The sequence below is a fragment of the Microplitis mediator genome, chromosome 6, assembly GCF_029852145.1.
Source record: "Microplitis mediator isolate UGA2020A chromosome 6, iyMicMedi2.1, whole genome shotgun sequence".
Lineage (NCBI taxonomy): Eukaryota > Metazoa > Arthropoda > Insecta > Hymenoptera > Braconidae > Microplitis > Microplitis mediator.
In genome coordinates, this window is record NC_079974.1 from 1,462,905 (window position 1) to 1,482,486 (window position 19,582).

At 32.8% G+C, this 19,582-nt stretch overlaps 1 protein-coding gene across 2 annotated transcripts in view; it reads right to left on the reverse strand.

Annotated features, from left to right (window-relative positions):
• The window catches only part of LOC130670361 (pseudouridylate synthase RPUSD2-like), a 174,538-nt gene that overhangs the window by 33,943 nt on the left and 121,013 nt on the right, over positions 1 to 19,582 (reverse strand). For both annotated transcript variants that reach the window (XM_057473741.1, XM_057473742.1), the window contains one exon: positions 4,340 to 4,427. In XM_057473741.1, coding sequence (XP_057329724.1) covers positions 4,340 to 4,427 — 88 coding nt within the window. The remainder of the gene's footprint in view (positions 1 to 4,339; positions 4,428 to 19,582) is intronic.

Genomic DNA, 19,582 nt, shown 5'->3' on the forward strand with positions numbered 1-19,582 from the left:
AATCATATGGGGTCGATTGAACCAGTACTCTCGGGAACGGTTGAACCACATGAACCACATTGTGAGCATCAGACATGCGCGCGCATCTTGACTGAATGTGAAAAAAGCTAAACTAACCAAGAAAAATAATTACATTGACAGAAGTTGTAAAAGTGATTGTTATATAAAATAGTCAATATTATTAGAAGTATTGTAATTTCAGTTTTAAGCTGTAATGAGTAAATTATTCATTAAAGTCATTCGTTTGTGGTTCTAATACTCTTGGTTCAATTGTTCCCGACTAGTGGTTCAATTGCCCCCGCAAAGGGGACGATTGAACCATTTGATGCAGTTGTACAATTTCGTATTTATTAAAAATTTTCATCATTGGTTAAGTTATGTGCTTACGAGAAATGATAGTCTATGTAATAAAGTATAATTTCGTAAAAAAAAAGTTACTATGTTACTTTTATTTATTTAAAAAAAAAGTGTTAAAGTATTTTTGGTTCAATTGACCCCACTCTCCCCTACTGACTATTTTTCGAGTTACAATCGCTCCATTAAGGCAGATTATATCAACTCAGAACTTCTTAATCTTGACCCACTACGAGCTACAGTGTCTCCAACTCGATGCTACCCATCGGTATTTGTCTGTGTAAAAATACATGCATGCATTATACATGTAAATGTAAGAGCGCATGCGTTGTAGTTAACTCTTCAAAGGAGAAGTGGCATTCGATAAGTCGGAATTAAACTCACCAGTATTTAAATTCTTTTGATTTCGCTATCAATAGTATGTGAATAATGATACTGTACCTATATTATTCATATCATTTAAAGTATACTTAAAAATGTAAAATCGATATCCTAGTACTTTGAATCAAGATGAAAAGTTCCTAGATTTTAAACCGACAATGAATATGTCTACTTCAGAGTGGTGCATAAAAAGACTTACTTGAAGACGAAAAAAGAGATATAGAAAATAGAAAAGTATTAAAGAATTATGTGTTTACGGAGATGCTTGCAACGACTTCATAGTTTCGAGAAACAAAAGAATATTTTTTAAGCTAGTTGGCGTGTAAATATGATAGATCACATACACGAAGAACAATTAGAGTATACAAATTTGTAGTGGGTTAGTGTTTTTATCCATTTTTTTATGCCCAGAAATCAGTTTTCCTACTTTGACTGCAATTCATTGTTCATATATTGTTTTTAAAAAATATGCATAAACTTTGATTACAATCCCGGGAAAAAATGATCAGACCTGACCATGCCTGTTCATGTATGATCAGGCCTGAAATTAGACCTGATCATGCCTGTTCATGTATGATTAGGCCTGAAATTAGACATGATCAGGCCTGATCATACCTGTCCATGCCTGTTTATGTCTGTTCATGTCTGAAGCGTTGAATACACTCAGGCCTGATCATGCCTGTTTATGCCTGTTCATGTCTGAAGCGTTAAATACAGTCAGGTCTGATCATGCCAGTTCATACCTGTTCATGCCTGTTCATGCCTGGTCATGTCTGTTCATGGCTGTTCATGTCTGCTCATAGATCTAAAATTTTGTTGACCAAGAATCTATCACGTATAAGATTTTTATTACTTGAAGTTCATACGAAACTTACTTTTCAACTAAATCTCTTAGGTCAGTGGGTAGCGAGTTACACTTTCGAGCGCAAGGTCCACGGTTCAAATCCTGCACACGCCCGAATTTTTTATTTTTTTTATTTTTATAGCAATAATTATATACATGTATAATTGAATATAGTTATACATAATTATATATAATTATATAGGGCCATTATTTATATATAATTTTTTTACCCGGATGGGCATGAACAGACATGAACATACCTGATCAGACCTGAACATGCCTGATCAGGCCTGGTCAGGCATGGTCATTTTTCATGTCTGATCAGGCCTGAAGACTCATGCCTGTTCATGTCTGATCAGGTCTGATCATTTTTTCCCGGGACAACAAAAAAAATTGGAAAATCCAAAAGTGCACACCTCGAACGCTCATGTTACAATGAAATATATAAATTATTCATTTTCTTTTTAATTAAAAAATTTTTTAATAAATATCTAGAAAGAAATTCGTCGTTTTTTTTTAATTTAGTTAATTCTATGACAGTTGGTAATAAAAAAAAAAATTATTTGATGGTAAAGTAGAACCTTATGATATCAGCAAAGTTCGATGATAAAAAAAAAATTCCCGATAAAATAAAAAAATGGCTGCAGTGTGTGTTTGTTTACATGGAATAGTGCCAGTTTTAACAGAAATGATTTATTTAAAAAAAAACGAGAGGGTCTACAGTAGTGATTTTCGAACAGAACTTTCTTTGCATAATTCTGAAGATAGTGAAAAAAAAATAAAGTCCTTTTGTCAAGCCGTTCACGAAATATCCGTGCCACAGACTTTTTTTGGACTACAGACTAACTTATGTCCACGATACATATTTTTTATTGAACTTTTTAACTTCCCGCTAAGAAAATTGTAAATTTTCAAAAATTCGGGAAGTTATTGGTTTCGGTCCGATTTACGAAAATCGAATTTCCATCAGATGTCGACGTTTCGAGGTCCTAGGAAGCTATTCTGACTAATTTCACGATGATGTCCGAGTGTATGTATGTGTGTATGTACGTATGTATGTATGTAAATATTCATAACTTTTGAACGGATGAACCGATTTGGATCGTTGAGGTATCACTCGACGCGGCTTGTTAATGTCTTGAAGCCGTAAAAATTTGAACTTAATCGGTAGGGTGCGTTCAGAGATATTTCAAAAATAAAATTTTTTCGAAAATGTTTTATTTGGATAACTTTTAATTTGCTCGATGGATTGATTCCAAAATCTAATCAGCTCTAAAACTCTATAAGCCGCGTCGAATGCCACCTCAACCATCAAAATCGGTTCATTCGTTCAAGAGAAACCGTTGACGAAAGAATTCAAAAAAAATTTTTTCCTTGGTTTTTTTGAAATTTCTCAAAAACGGCTAAATAAATCAATTTCAAAATTTGATCAGCTTCAGAACTTGATAAAACGCGTCGATTGCCACCTCAACCATCAAAATCGGTTAATTCGTTCGCGAGATATCGTGGGAGAAAGAAATGCTAAAAAATGGTTTTCTACAAAACAATGGCATACAAAAGTATTTGCGAGCTCGAAGAGCTCGAAAATGTATTCACAATACTGTTTTCGAGCTCAACGAGCTCGAAAACAGCGTGAAGTTTTGGGGCTGGCCCGCAGGGTCAACTGACAGACCGATTTTTTTTATTATAATACGTATCGGACAACTTAATGAAAGTATCAGTCTTATTAATTAGTGTTTCCTTTTTAGGTTAATATGCTTTTTATAACGTATGAGTGTGACATAAAAATAATATATACAGTTTAATGAGGAAAAGTCAAGTGACCTTGACAGGTCCGTTATAAAGCACAACCTCGCCGCTTCGCTTTCGAGGCGTGCAAAATGGTTAGTCAAAATCTTATGAAAACTCAACTTTCTCACCTCCGGGCGGAAAGCGTCAACTTTCGTCCCGCTGTGCAAAACGAAGTTGCCGCTTCCCGCCTCCGTCGAGGAGAAAAATAGTATACACTCCTCGGGAAGTAAATAAGAAAGCCTCAGATCACATGTTTGTTGACCTCGGCTTCGCCTCGGCCAACAATTACATGTGATCTGAGACATTTCTTACTTTACTTCCCTCGGTGTGTAATATACTATTTCAAGCTTGAGATAAAAATAATAACCACACAGATAAATTATTCTCGTTCTAAATGTTATGAAATCTGTGAAAAACACAAGACATAAAAAGATAGAAAGAAATGATTTTTACGAATCCTAAACTTTCCTTCGTTTGTATCGCACTCTTTTATCCTCAAATGATCAATCGACCAAAAAATTACTTTTTTCGGAATTTTGGAGGGTTTGTGTGATTTTTTGACATTTAAAACGGCTCGTGCTCAGCGGATCGAAATACATGAAAATCACGCTTAGTTTAGTTCCAAAACATTTTTTTATCATTAAAACTGCCAATTTTCATCATTTTTACGGTTTTTTGAAGTTTTTTCGAAATTTCGAGGGTGTAGGGGTCAAACTGACCTCGAATTCGGATTCAGCGGACCAAAATACGTACCCGTAGGTAGGTCCGGTCAAATGCACATTCTACTTAATTTTTTTTGTGTGCCGGTGTTATCAATGCTTTTTTGCTTGAGTACTTGTTTAAAACTTCAGTTTTCTATTCTTCAAATAGAAATCGTACACTCTTACTTTAGCAGTTTTTGAGACAGGAAATTGAAAATATACAATAAAAAACACTGAAAAAATGGAACGAAATCAAATGAAAACTTACCATTCTCGACGTAATAGCTGGTCTCATTGTAACGTTCGTCCGTAAACCCAGGCCTCTTAGCTTTCAGAGCTTTTGTTTCTAACTTAGCCTGAAATAAAAATAACGAAATTTAATTAATTTATTTAGGGAAAAACAATTTTTAATTATAGGACAAGAGCCTTAGAGGAACGGCAAGGTCAAAAAGTTTGAAGCGTTTCAAAATTTGTGGAGTTGTTCGGAGCAATATAAACAACGAAAAAAAATTTTTGCTGGAAAATACTCCTGTACGACAATTTAAAAAAAAAAAAAAATTGTTTTTTTTTCCATGACTACTTAACACACAGCTTTGTAATAAAAACTATTCATCGGATCAAATCGTCCAAACTCTTATTTTGAAAGGAAAAAATCGTCGAAACTGTGCACCAAAATTTAAATCAAAATATTTAACACTTTTTAAGTAATAAATTTTGATAGACAAAATCCCAAATTTATTAATAATTAACTATGTCTATAACAAATATTCATATTTTCGTATAGTTATGCACATATCTTTGGTGCGAATAACAAGACGCTTCTTTTGAGCTCTAGCTGAGCTCAGTAGCTAGATTTGCAATAACGTTATTGCAAGAAAGACTGTTTTGTAAACTTGAAAATATCATTTTTTTATCTCAGCCAGAGCTCAAAAGAAGCGTCTTTTTATTTCCTACAAAAATTTGTGCATCACTTAACAAAAATATTAATTTTTGTTATAAATGTGATCAACTGTTTATAAATTTGCGATTTGGACTTTAAAAATTTGTTACTTAAAAAGTTTCAAAATTTTGGATGTAAAGTTCGATACACAGTAGGGTGGGCCGAAAATCTGCTTTTTTTAAATTTTCATTATTATTACCAAAAATATTTTTCTTTGTACAAAAAAAAATTTTTCGGAAAACAAAAAAAATTTTAGGTCGATATCTGAGACTCGCCAAATCCCGCTAAAGTTAGAAGTTGTTTAAAATTTTTTTTCCAACTCATTTCGATCGGAAATTTAATTCTCTACAAAAAAGGTCCTATAATAAAATTACGTAAAGTTAATAGTTACTGAGATAATTGCAATTTTGCTCTAAAAAATGGAATTTTTCAAGATTAAGAAAAATTATTTTTTTTTTTTCAGCGAACTGTGTGTTTTGTCGGTCTGACAGTTTTTATAGCTCGAAGAGAGATTTTCATTCAATAAAAATGATTTTCTTTTTTCTTGAGACAAACTAGTTTTCGTTGGTTCAAACGAATTTGGTTTCACTGAAGAATAAATTTGTCAATCTCGTACACGGAAAAAAAATTCTAGTTAAATTTACAATGCTAACATCGCAATTTGTCCTATTAATTATTGTATTGGTGGACTAGACTTTTCACATCGTAATTTTTACGATGTAGGGTTGGAAATTTCATTTAAGAAATAATACTTCAGACAGATAATACGAAGTCTTAAGCTCTTTAATATAAATTACGATGTAACATCGTAAAATTTGAAGAGAAATTTTAAATAAAAGATTAAAATAATAATCGTTCGGCAGTTGGATTCGAACCCAAGTCCTTTCGAGTGCAAAGTGTCCGACGCCTTGGACCACTCGGCCACTGAAGGGCCTACACTATATGTTGTTTTTAAGATCCATATAAACGACTTGCGGAGGACCCAGTTACTATTTAAAAAGTACGATGTAACATCGTACTTTTTATAGCTTCCATCGTATTATAACAGAGGCAGCACTGTAATATTTATTTTGTTAAAAAGTAAATAGAAATATTAAATGTACGAATAAATATAGTTTTTAAAGTGTAATTTTTATTTATTTTTTTTTTACGATGTTAAATTGTAATTTGTGCAGGAATTTATAGTCCTAAAAGTCTTTGTTAAAATTACGATGTCAAATAGTAAAAAATATAACCCACATAATAAATTTTGAAATAAAACATTTAAAAATTGACGTTAATAAAAGTCTAGTCCGAGATTACGATGTTAACATCGTAAATTTCGGTAGAATTTTTTTTCCGTGTAGGGAGTTTGATGTCAGAACCTTATTTTTTACAGTGTATATGTTAACTTTTGAACTAATGGTATTACGTTAAAATTTGAAGAATGTAACGCCGTGAAGACAAACAGTATAATTATATTTCTTCATCAAGACTTAAAAAACTTATCTGGCAAATATATATAGCACCCACATATATTATTGCATAAGAAAGCCTAAAAATCAATATTATTTAAATTAAAATTGCAGTATCGCTTCACGTTCTATTTGCGTTTAATATTCGAACTTCACTGTTAATGAACCACCAGGAGATATATTTCTCTCGACAGACTTGTCGACAGTAGCTCCCGTTTCGAAAATAGAGCATCACGGTATGAGTGATCTATTGTGTCGACGGGTAATGAAAGCATTGATCGATGCAATGAGATGTAAAGAGACAGTATAATAACAATGCGAAATAGCATAGTTGGTCGTCGCTCTAGAAAATCATTAACTAACTGCATGTATGTTTCAACGCCTGTTGCTATGATGCCGATAAAGTTTCCGGTAAGCTTGAGCAGTTTACTTGTCCGCACAGATTCAAGAGGTATTGAAAAAAAAATAAGGTGAGAGGAAGAAGTAAGAGAAAAGCCGAGGCATTGTAGATAACGGAAGTACACTCGTCGGAAGCAACAGTAACTTGTAATTTTCTATAAACTGATACTGTTCCACTATTAGTAATTAAAAAAAAAAACTCATTAAGTGATATCACAATAATAAAAGATGCGGTTGTTTTTATAAATAACGAGAAAACTTTATTTGAAAATGTGTGTGTAATTTATTTTTTTAGTGTTATGCCTTAATTTTAAAAAAAGTAATGATCCTGAGTTCTCTCTGCTTGAAAATAATGAGAACTCTTAAAGTAGCCTGTAAACAGGTCGACTTAGTGTAGTTTTTTATCGTTATATTATTATACAATTGTTGAAAATTTCAAAGCGGTGAAAATTCACAGCACAATAAAAAATGTTGTGCTTCCGTGTTGAAAACTGTCCGTGTTAAATTTTTTGTACACGGAAAAAAAATTCTACCGAAATTTACGATGTTAACATCGTAATCTCGGACTAGACTTTTATTAATGTCAATTTTTAAATGTTTTATTTCAAAATTTATTATGTGGGTTATATTTTTTACTATTTGACATCGTAAGTTTAACAAAGACTTTTAGGATTAAAAATTACTGCAAAAATTACAATTTAACATCGTAAAAAAAAATAAATAAAAATTACATTTTGAAAACTATATTTATTCGTACATTTAATGTTTCTATTTACTTTTTAACAAAATAAATATTACAGTGCTGCCTCTGTTATAATACGATGGAAGCTATAAAAATTACGATGTTACATCGTACTTTTTAAATAGTAACTGGGTCCTCCGCAAGTCGTTTATATGGATCTTAAAAACAACATATAGTGTAGGCCCTTCAGTGGCCGAGTGGTCCAAGGCGTCGGACACTTCGCACTCGAAAGGACTCGGGTTCGAATCCAACTGCCGAACGATTATTATTTTAATCTTTTATTTAAAATTTCTCTTCAAATTTTACGATGTTACATCGTAATTTATATTAAAGAGCTTAAGACTTCGTATTGTTTGTCTGAAGTATTATTTCTTAAATGAAATTTCCAACCCTACATCGTAAAAATTACGATGTGAAAAGTCTAGTCCACCAATACAATAATTAATAGGACAAATTACGATGTTAGCATTGTAAATTTAACTAGAATTTTTTTTTCCGTGTATTTAGTATTTTCTGTTAAATCAATATATTTCAGTGTTAATTTAAAATTTTAGATCGATCTATTACTTAACACTTTGGAAGCATAACAGTGCGAAAATTTAAATTATCAATATTTATGAAGTATTACTTCAAAATTAACACAAAATTTATGTTGAAAACTCAATCGATAGTTATGAACGCATTATTAGATTAATTCGAGGTGAAATCACGTATTATAAATGCAAAATTAAAATCAACGTATTATAAATGTCAATTTAACTTCAAAATTTCAATTATTAATCGAATAAAAACATGATTTACTATCAAAAAATAGTTTAACATTAAATAATAATTGTTGTTACTTCTGATTACCTTAAAATAATATGTGAACTAGGGGAAGGGGGAGCAAAAGTAGGTAGGGTAGGCAAAACGAGGTACCCCCAAAATTTGATAAAAAAAAATTTTCTATTTTAACTGGTTTTTGAACATTCCAAAATCATTTCTGTAAATATAATTGAGCGTTACTTTGAATTTTTTTTGGTAAACTTTTTCAAAAATCAATTGTCAGTTGAAAAATATTAATGACGTTTGTTTTATGATAAAAACTATTAAAAATTTTGTTTCTTCTTTTGTATCCAATAAACATGTAAAATATAATTTTTCTTCATGTAAATTACTTAAAAAAAAATTCAACTTAATCAAATTCGTTTAAAATCCAGAAATTTTTTTTTTTACCTTTTTTAGGGGGTACCCCATTTTGCCCGCAAAAATGAAAATTTTTTTTTTCAACGGTAACTGAAAATTTCTTCTATTTACTTTGAATATCATTAAAAAAAAAAAAGATTTAGCGTATTTGAGTCCTCGACAAGTTGGTATTTCCTTAAGTACCCCCTTTTGCCCCTCCCTCCCCTATATTTAATGCATATCCATAATACAAAAGTAAAATTTTCAAATTAACATTTTTTTTGTGTCGCACTCAATTCGAAAACCGATACAAAAACGTCATCATTAATTAAAAAAAATCGTAGTTCTAATGCTTCATTTGCAAATACTTGCACTATTCGAGACATTGATTTAGATAGGGGAGGGTGGGGCAGAGCGGCCCCCCTAAGCCAATTATTATTTTTTGTGGCTTTCAACCATAATATCACTTTACTTTTGTCCTATTTCGAACAAATTTATGGACATTTTGCTAAAATTCTGAAAATTTTTTTTTTTTTTGTGGGGCAGAGCGGCCCCCCTTCAAAAAGTGATAAAAAAAATTTTTTTTTTTCGTTTTTTTTTTTTTTTTTAAATTGTTTTCATCATTAAGAATGTATTTCTTTCTCTTGACAACTATTTTTGGTTTTATATTACTCGAAAAAAATTTTTTAAAGCGTAAAAAATCGTTCACTCTCGATTACCTTAATTACTAATTGTTATTTAATAAAAAAAAAAAATCAATTCTATAATTTTACGTTATTTCAAAAATTTATCAACTAAAAAAAAAAATTTAATTTTTATAAATTTTTAGTGACCAAATTTGCCTCTTACATAAAGAAACGGCCGAAAAGTATGAAAAAATAATTTTTTCGGAAGTTTCGGCTGGTCCATTTTGCCCCAGGTGTTATGCGTAGGGCTAGAAATGCGGAATTATAATAATTTTTTTTATTTGACGATAAAAATATGAAAAAATCACTTTTTCAAAATTTTGGGCTTGTCCATTTTGCCCCAAATGTCATGCGTAGGGGTAAAAATGCGCAAACATATCGGATTTATAGTAATTAGTCGAAAAAAAAAAAATTTTTTTTTTGGTCAAAATTTCAGGGGGGCCGCTCTGCCCCACCCTCCCCTATACCTTTTGTATTTTGGAAAAAATTTGGACCAATAAAATTAGTTTAAAACGAAATTGGACCGATGAGTTTGTCAAGTATTTTAATGAAAATACTGCCTACAAATGTTGTGTTTCAACCATTCATAGCCATCGATGTTACACGGGTATTAAAAAAAGAAAAACTTATTTTTCATAGACGCTAGCTGCAAAAATTCTGCTTGTACATCATTCCGATTTATTTCCAAAGCTCCTATTTGTGAACCTTTTTCTAATATTAAAATCCTCGTTTATCGACAAAGAGAAATCAAACACAATGTCAATGAAATTCATAGACGTTTTTGCAAAGGTAAAGAACGTGAGGTAGTAGCTGAAGAATTAAAAGATAAGAATCCATCTGTTTTAGAAGCTTTGAAATTAAGTAAAATTCCTCTTCACTTTTCGACATCCGACGCGACAGTAACGCTTCAATTGGAAGTTATTTTAAAAACATTAAACACGTTATTTTTCGTCATAAGAAACAAAACGCGGGCTCAAGATATCGAGTCCAAAATCGACTGATTTCCGTCGAAAATCATAGCATATTTTTCGTTTAATTTGGGTCCGAAGTCATGACTAGAAAAAAAGTTTCAGCGACATTATTTGGAAGGCTATATATATATGTTTTCATGAAAAATGGTCGGACTGAAAAAATAAAAGAAGCAATTTGAAACATGAAATCTTAACTTTGAAAATTTTTCAACAAAATTGATTTAAGTCACAGTTATTACCTAATCATAAGAAATAGATCGAGACAAAAATTTTTGTAATTTTGTGGTTTTGTTTTTTGAGTCTACAAGCACTAATACAGAAGTTTTAAAAATACCAATTCGTGGCTCATTCAGGAAATTTTCTCTGTGATTAGTCGCAGGGACCGATGTAGAGCTAATGAACCTGACTGATTTTGTTGACATTAGCAAAAATTTATCAGTCACTCATCTGACGTATAGACTGAAATGTCCAGCGATCTATCTTCTGAAACTTGATTAATCAACGTTTCGAACATGGACAAGAATAATGAAGACGTTCAAGAACTCACAGAAGAATTATTCATCAGTTGCTGCGAAATAATTCAAGAGCTTTTATCTCCGTGGCATGAATCATATTCATGGCCATTCTACAGGGAGTTCAATTTTCAATGTTGGGGCCCCGAAAATTACGAGGATATTGAAAAAGTGCGAATGGATCTCACGACCATATTCCGGAAGGTCGACCAACGGCAGTACAAGTCGATTAATAAATTCATCAACGATGTGACTTGATTTTTACCAACTGCTATCGTTGTTTTAACGATGAGGATAAAATTGTCGTTATGGCTCAAAATCTCCAACATGTTTTTGAGATTTGTACGCAAAGGAGATTAACGTCTAAGCGTTATTATTGTCCCCTCAAGACAATGCTTGAAAATTTGAAACTCAAGTTAAGAACTTGGGTTGACAACGGCCTTTTTCAGGGCCACCAAATTATTCAAACGTACATTACTCACGAGCTATTTCCATTATTTAGGTGATACTTCTACTTCTAATGCATGCTTTGGCGTCAGTAGCTCAAATTAAAAAAGGTTTTCATGAAATAATTTTCTTTTCTTATAAAGTAAAAGACATATTATCCGATACTTTTAATTGAAGTAAAATTGAAATACTTGATATAAATTCCTGAATGAAATGAATGATTGTATTTTTTGAAGTGAATTTTCTTTACAGAAGCTAATTGTAACAGTTTTGAGGCCTAATAGGGGTTTAGCACAACAGAACGTATAGTATATGTACATTTGTCCAGGAAATTAAAAAAACAAAAATATTTCGTAAATTTTTCAAAGATTTTTGGAAGACTTTATAATCAAGAAAATGGTAATATCGAAAAAATAAAAATGGGATTTAAAGCATAAAATCTCTAGTTGGATGATCATGCAACAAATTAATAACAAAAGGATCTTTTTTCGTTTGAAGTTTGATATCAGCAAAAAAATGTCGTTTAAAAGGAAAGAAAAGGCAAATTGTAGCTGAATACATTTCCTGAATGAGCCATGAATTGTTTTTTTGAAAACAATGTTCCCGGGCCCGTAGACCCAAACAACAAAACTAAAAAATTTAGAAAATTTTTGTCTCGAACTATTTCTTATGATAGCGTAATAACTGTAACTTAAATATCAATCATGTTGAAAAAATCTTTAAAGTGAAGATTTCATGCTTCAAATTTCTTTTTCATTTTTTCGGTCTGACCATTTTTCATGAAAATACAGCCTTCTAAATATCACTAAAAAATTTGGAAAATTTTTCTGGTCCTTGAATTTTTCAGATAAGTATACACATGTTGTTTTTTTCAACACAATTATTATCGCCTACATGTGTATTGGTTGATATAGCGGTTCGGAACTCATCAATGATTTACATAGTTACTATAAACGCGGCGCAATAGACCCTGAACAAATCAAAATGGACGGTGGATTCAACACCTCAGAAATAGAGGTGATTATTCGGGCTATGAGGCCCGAACAAGTGGAGGCTCTGATGAAGAGCCTCAAGGATTTCCATAAAAATCCTACAGGAGTAAGAGTGAGGAAGCCTAAACGGCTTTCGCTTGAGAGATACCTGAGAGAAATGTCTCAGAAATCAGAGAAGAGCTGTTAATCAGCGTGGAAAAAAATTGAATTCCTGTACCATATAAGCAAAAACACATGTAATTAATATATACACGTAAAAACACGTATGTGTATAAATAATAGTATGGCATACCAAAGTATTTTCGAAAATACTGTTGTTTATAAAAATTTTAAGCTATTTTTGATCGTGTGCAAAAGTGAGTGATTAATATCGCGCGGACCATGGAGAGAGACTGCAACTACTCACAGTTTCATCGAGCATGGATTGAAAAGCATTTCAGTTTCAAAATCTATTCCTCCAGCCTCAATCTACACTTATCCAAAAAATTAAAGGAACAAGAAAATTTTATAAATTTTTTAGTGATATTTGGAAGGCTGTATTTTCGTGAAAAATGATCGCATCGAAAAAATAAAAAAAGCAAATTGAAGCTTGAAATCTCTAGTTTGAAGATCTTCCAGCAAAATATTTTTTTGAGCCACGGTTTTTGCGGAATCATAAGAAATAGGCCGAGACAAAATTTTTCTAAATTTTTTGGTTTTGTTTTTTAGGTCTACGGGGCCGGGAAAAATTTTTTCAAAACAACGAATTCATGGCTCGTTTAGGAAATTTATTCAGCTACAATTTGCTTTTTTTTGTTTCTCTGTACGACAATTTGCTGCTGAGATATCAGCCTTTAAATGAAAAAGGATTCTTTTCTCTTTGATTATCAATATCTCAGCAACTAATGGTCACACAGTAATTTAAAGGGCAGTTTAATAAACTTGAATAAATTCCCTATAAGCTTCATTTTCGATTTTTTCGAAAAAAAATTTTTTTTCATCCTTGATATCCATTTGAAAAACTCACATAAAATGGCCATTTTCTGGTTTTTTAGTCAACTCATCGCTACTCTGCAAATATTGATAAAAAAAATAATGTTGCCAGGTAATTTTACAACTTAATGTACCCCCAAAAACCCTGGAAATTTTCAGATTGATCCATTGAACCGTTTGTCCGGTCCGATTGCTCAAAGTTTTGCAAAACAATTAAAGGAACAAGTTTTGTTCCTTAAATTGTGTAATCATTACCAAAATGAAAAAATTAATTTTTTTCGGATTTTCTTTCATTTATGCGTTAGTTATTCAGTAAATGTAAGGTAAAGAGGAAAAAAAAAAATTTTCCAAAAAACGAGACCAAACAAGAATTTTTTTACATTTTATTTTTTTTACGTTTCGTTCGGGGGGTTATTTTTTTTTTCGTTTTTAGGAAAAAAATTTTTTTTTTCCTTTTTACCTTACATTTACTGAATAACTAACGCAAAAATGAAAGAAAATCCGAAAAAAATTAATTTTTTCATTTTGGTAATGATTACACAATTTAAGGAACAAAACTTGTTCCTTTAATTGTTTTGCAAAACTTTGAGCAATCGGACCGGACAAACGGTTCAATGCATCAATCTGAAAATTTCCAGGGTTTTTGGGGGTACATTAAGTTGTAAAATTACCTGGCAACATTATTTTTTTTATCAATATTTGCAGAGTAGCGATGAGTTGACTAAAAAACCAGAAAATGGCCATTTTATGTGAGTTTTTCAAATGGATATCAAGGATGAAAAAAAATTTTTTTTCGAAAAAATCGAAAATGAAGCTTATAGGGAATTTATTCAAGTTTATTAAACTGCCCTTTAAATTACTGTGTGACCATTAGTTGCTGAGATATTGATAATCAAAGAGAAAAGAATCCTTTTTCATTTAAAGGCTGATATCTCAGCAGCAAATTGTCGTACAGAGAAACAAAAAAAAGCAAATTGTAGCTGAATAAATTTCCTAAACGAGCCATGAATTCGTTTTTTTGAAAAAATTTTTCCCGGCCCCGTAGACCTAAAAAACAAAACCAAAAAATTTAGAAAAATTTTGTCTCGGCCTATTTCTTATGATTCCGCAAAAACCGTGGCTCAAAAAAATATTTTGCTGGAAGATCTTTAAACTAGAGATTTCAAGCTTCAATTTGCTTTTTTTATTTTTTCGATACGATCATTTTTCACGAAAATACAGCCTTCCAAAAATCACTAAAAAATTTTTGAAATTTTCTTGTTCCTTTAATTTTTTGGATAAGTGTAGAATTCTTATTGGTGAAGTCTTCACCCCTCTACTCTCTCAATCCAGCCATCTTATTGGATCTAGAACTAAAGAACCATGACTCATTTGGTTGACATTCCTCATTTACAAGTTCATCATGGAGAACGCTTATACTGACGTGATAGAATGGGCAAGAGATCATATTTAGTCTCGTCGCCCTTACATCAACTTTACGAGCCCTACGATGCCTAATTTGGAACAGGCAGTCATGTTGCTGCACGAATATATTGAACAAGAGCTCAATAGTATTTTGGAGAGTTTGGACCAAGACATCGCGGAAAGGAAAGAAAGTTCCGAGCGCAATGGTGCCAAAGTAGCTTCCACTCCAGGTGCAGCCTAGCTACCTCACGATTTCAAAGAAACTCTTTCCAACTCGTTATCAAATACAACGGCCCTTTTCAGGGCCACCAAATATCTCAAAACGTATATAGCTCTCAAGGCATAATTGTTGTTGATAATTTCAAAAATTTATTTAGGAATTAGCAGCTTAAATTACATATAATTTTTACACATAAGATTTTTATTGAAGTTTACTCCTTAAGAATCGCTTTTTGTATAAAGCCCGGGGTATGAAAAAAAATATGAGGAGTAAATTCTACTCAACGAATGACCTCGTTACTTTTTTGTGCGCAACCTATTTTGCGCACCGTTCACTTTTCAGGCGTGAGTATGGAGATGTACATAGGGTATGCTAGTCTAGTCAAGATGTTTATTTCCGGCGAAAAATAGTTACAGGTCTCTTCAAAATATGGTCGATGGCTTATACGATCCGGAATGGCGTCTAGAAAACGTCGTTTTTTTTTTATTTTTTCTGGAAAAGAAAATTACAATTGTTATTAAAAAAAACCTGTTAAATAAATTAGCCGTCCAGCTTTTTGGCAAAATCTCAAAAAGTATGAGTGATAGCTCAAATATTAAAATAATTTCTGAAAGAGCAGAAAGTTTTAGTAGAAAAGTTCCCAACTCCCCGAATTGTAGCTCCAATATGTATAATTTTAATTTAACGTGAAAAATCGGCTTTTGCGTGGCAGTTTCGGCATGCGCACGTCGCCACTCCAGTGAGCCTAATTTTTAAATGATTTTTTATACAATTGAATATTAACTAAAATATTTGAAAACATTTTGGTGTCATCCAGACACTTCAAAGAATATGATTCCGCAAAAAATATTGGAGTTACAATTCGGGAAGTTGAGAACTTTTTTACTATAAAATTTTCTGCTCTTTCAGAAATTTTTTAAATATTTGGGCTCTCACTTATACTTTTTGAGATCTTGTCAAAAAAGCTGGATGGCTAATTTCTTTAACGGTTTTTTGTAAATAACAATTGTAATTTTCTTTTCCAGAAAAAATCCAAAAAAGGTCTTTTTGTAGGTGATATTCCGGATCGTTTAAGCCATCGACCATATTTTTAGGAGACCCGTAGCTGTTTTTCGCAGGAAATTAACATTTTGACTAGACTCAAAAACCCTATGTACGTCTTCATACTCACGTCTGAAAAGTAAACGGTGCGCAAAATAGGTTGCGTACAAAAACGTAACGAGGTCATTCGTTCAGTAAATTTTACTCCTCATAATTTTTTCATACCCCGGGCTTTATACAAAAAGCGATTTTTAAGGAGTAAACTCCAATAAAAATCTTAGGGAAAAAATCATATGTAATTCAGGCTGCTAATTCCATAATATATTTTTGAAATTATCAACAACAATAATGCCTTGAAATCTTTATACGTTTTGAGATATTTGGTGGCCCTGAAAAGGGCCGTTGTATTTGATAGCGAGTTGGGAAGAGTTTCTTCGAAACCGCGAGGTAGTTAGGCTGCACCTGGAGTGGAAGCTACTCTGGCACCATCACGCTGGGAACTTTCTTTCCGTTCCGCGATCTCTTGGTCCAAAATCTCCAACATACACTTGATCTGTTGTCCAATATATTCGTGGAGCAACATGACTGCCTGTTCAAAATTAGGCATCGTAGGGCTTGTAAAATTGATGTAAGGGCGAAGAGTCTGAATATTATCTCTTGCCCATTCTATCACGTCAGTATAGGCGTTCTCCATGATGAACTTGTAATTGAGGAATGTCAACCAAATGAGTCAGCTTCTTTAGTTCTAGATCGGTACCAGCGAGCCAATCACAGCTTAGCACGAGTAGGAGAGAGGGCAGCTCGTATTTCATTAGTTGTTGACAAAACAAATTCCTATCAGACGAATGAAATACGAGCTGCCCTCTCTCCTACTCGTGCTAAGCTGTGATTGGCTCGCTGGTACCGATCTAGAACTAAAGAAGCTGACTCATTTGGTTGACATTCCTCAATTACAAGTTCATCATGGAGAACGCCTATACTGACGTGATAGAATGGGCAAGAGATAATATTCAGACTCTTCGCCCTTACATCAATTTTACAAGCCCTACGATGCCTAATTTTGAACAGGCAGTCATGTTGCTCCACGAATATATTGGACAACAGATCAAGTGTATGTTGGAGATTTTGGACCAAGAGATCGCGGAACGGAAAGAAAGTTCCCAGCGTGATGGTGCCAAAGTAGCTTCCACTCCAGGTGCAGCCTAGCTACCTCGCGGTTTCGAAGAAACTCTTCCTAACTCGCTATCAAATACAACGGCCCTTCTCAGGGCCACCAAATATCTTAAAACGTATATAGCTCTCAAGGCATAATTGTTGTTGATAATTTCAAAAATTTATTTAGGAATTAGCAGCTTAAATTACATATAATTTTTTCCCTAAGATTTATATTGGAGTTTACTCCTTAAAAATCGCTTTTTGTTTAAAGCCCGGGGTATGAAAAAAATATGAGGAGTTAAATCTACTGAACGAATGACCTCGTTACGGTTTTGTACGCAACCTATGTTGCGCACCGTTCACTTTTCAGGCGTGAGTATGAAGACGTACATAGGGTATGCTAGTCTAGTCAAGATGTTTATTTCCGGCGAAAAATAGTTACAGGTCTCTTCAAAATAAGGTCGATGGCTTATACGATCTGGAATGGCGTCTAGAAAACGACGTTTTTTTTTTTATTTTTTCTAGAAAAGGAAATTACAATTGTTATTAAAAAAAACCTGTTAAAAAATTAGCCGTCCAGCTTTTCGGCAAAATGTCGAAAAGCATTAGTGAAAGCTCAAATATTAAAAAAACTTCTGAAAGAGCAGAAAATTTTATAGTAAAAAAGTTCTCAACTTTCCGAATTGTAACTCCAATATTTATTGCGGAATCATATTCTTTGAAGTGTCCGGATGACACCAAAATGTTTTCAAATATTTTAGTTAATATTCAATTGTATAAAAAATCATTTAAAAATTAGGCTCACTGGAGTGGCGACGTGCGCATGCCGAAACTGCCACGCAAAAGCCGATTTTTCACGTTAAATTAAAATTATACATATTGGAGCTACAATTCGGGGAGTTGGGAACTTTTCTACTAAAACTTTCTGCTCTTTCAGAAATTATTTTAATATTTGAGCTATCACTCATACTTTTTGAGATTTTGCCAAAAAGCTGGACGGCTAATTTATTTAACAGGTTTTTTTTAATAACAATTGTAATTTTCTTTTCCAGAAAAAATAAAAAAAAAACGACGTTTTCTAGACGCCATTCCGGATCGTATAAGCCATCGACCATATTTTGAAGAGACCTGTAACTATTTTTCGCCGGAAATGAACATCTTGACTAGACTAGCATACCCTATGTACGTCTCCATACTCACACCTGAAAAGTGAACGGTGCGCAAAATAGGTTGCGCACAAAAAAGTAACGAGGTCATTCGTTCAGTAGATTTTATTCCTCATATTTTCTTCATACCCCGGGCCTTATACAAAAAGCGATTCTTAAAGAGTAAACTCCAAAAAAAAAATATTATGTGCAAACATTTTGATCGTGTTTAAAAGTAAGTCATTAACATCGCGCGGACCATGGAGAGAGACCACAACTACTTCAAGTTTTACTGAGCCTGGACTCAAAAGCATTTCAGTTTCGAAATCTATCCTTTCAGCCTCAATCCTGAATTCTCCTTGGTCAAGTCTTACTCCCTCTACTCTCTCGATCCAGCCATCTTATTGGAGCGCAGTTACCGAAATTTCCCACTCCACGCCGAACATTCTAGAACCTGGCACTCGAGTATGGAGAGAATCGGAGAGTGGCAGCGCATTCATTTTTGACTAGTTTTGTTTTGACTAGTCAAACGGAAAATAATACCCTACAGATAGCGAGCAAGGTTATCAGCGCTAATCAACTAATCAATGTTCAAGCGAGCGAGGCTAGAATATTCTCCAACTACTTCTCATACCAACAAGTAGTTTTTCATAGAACTAACGTTGAACTAGCTCTTTTCAGGTCTAGCCAACAAGACCTTCAGGTCTCAGCTCCTTCAGATTTTACTGACACTAAAGATTTAAGGGGGGGGGGTAGGGGTTTTAAATTATTTGAAAAAAAAATTTTTTTTTAATTCTTTTTCTGAATAAGCAATATGTCAAGAATATTGTGTACAAATTTTAAATCAATCCGAGTAAAACTAACGGAGTTACAGCGTTTCAAATGACCGGCCGGTATACCTGAATTTTATACCTGCCCGACCTGCCCCTACATACCCCTAGTAGAAATCAGCTGCAATTTTCTTTGTTCTTCCGAATCCCTTTCTCCGGCAGTGTGTCTTTCAAAGAATGTAAACTGATGACTCAGTATAAGTATAAAAATTCATATTCTTTGATTGATAGTTTATTTCAAATTTTCACGAATAAAAAACTTTAAATGGATTTTCCCGAAAACGGTATTTTTAAAGTCCGTGAACATCATAACTCAAAATGTACTGAACCGATCCCTTTGAAAATTTGAACATTACTTCTTCACATAAATCAACAGGTAACTACGAAGAGTTTTTTTTTGTTTTTCATTTTTTTCTATTTTTTAATAACAAATTAAC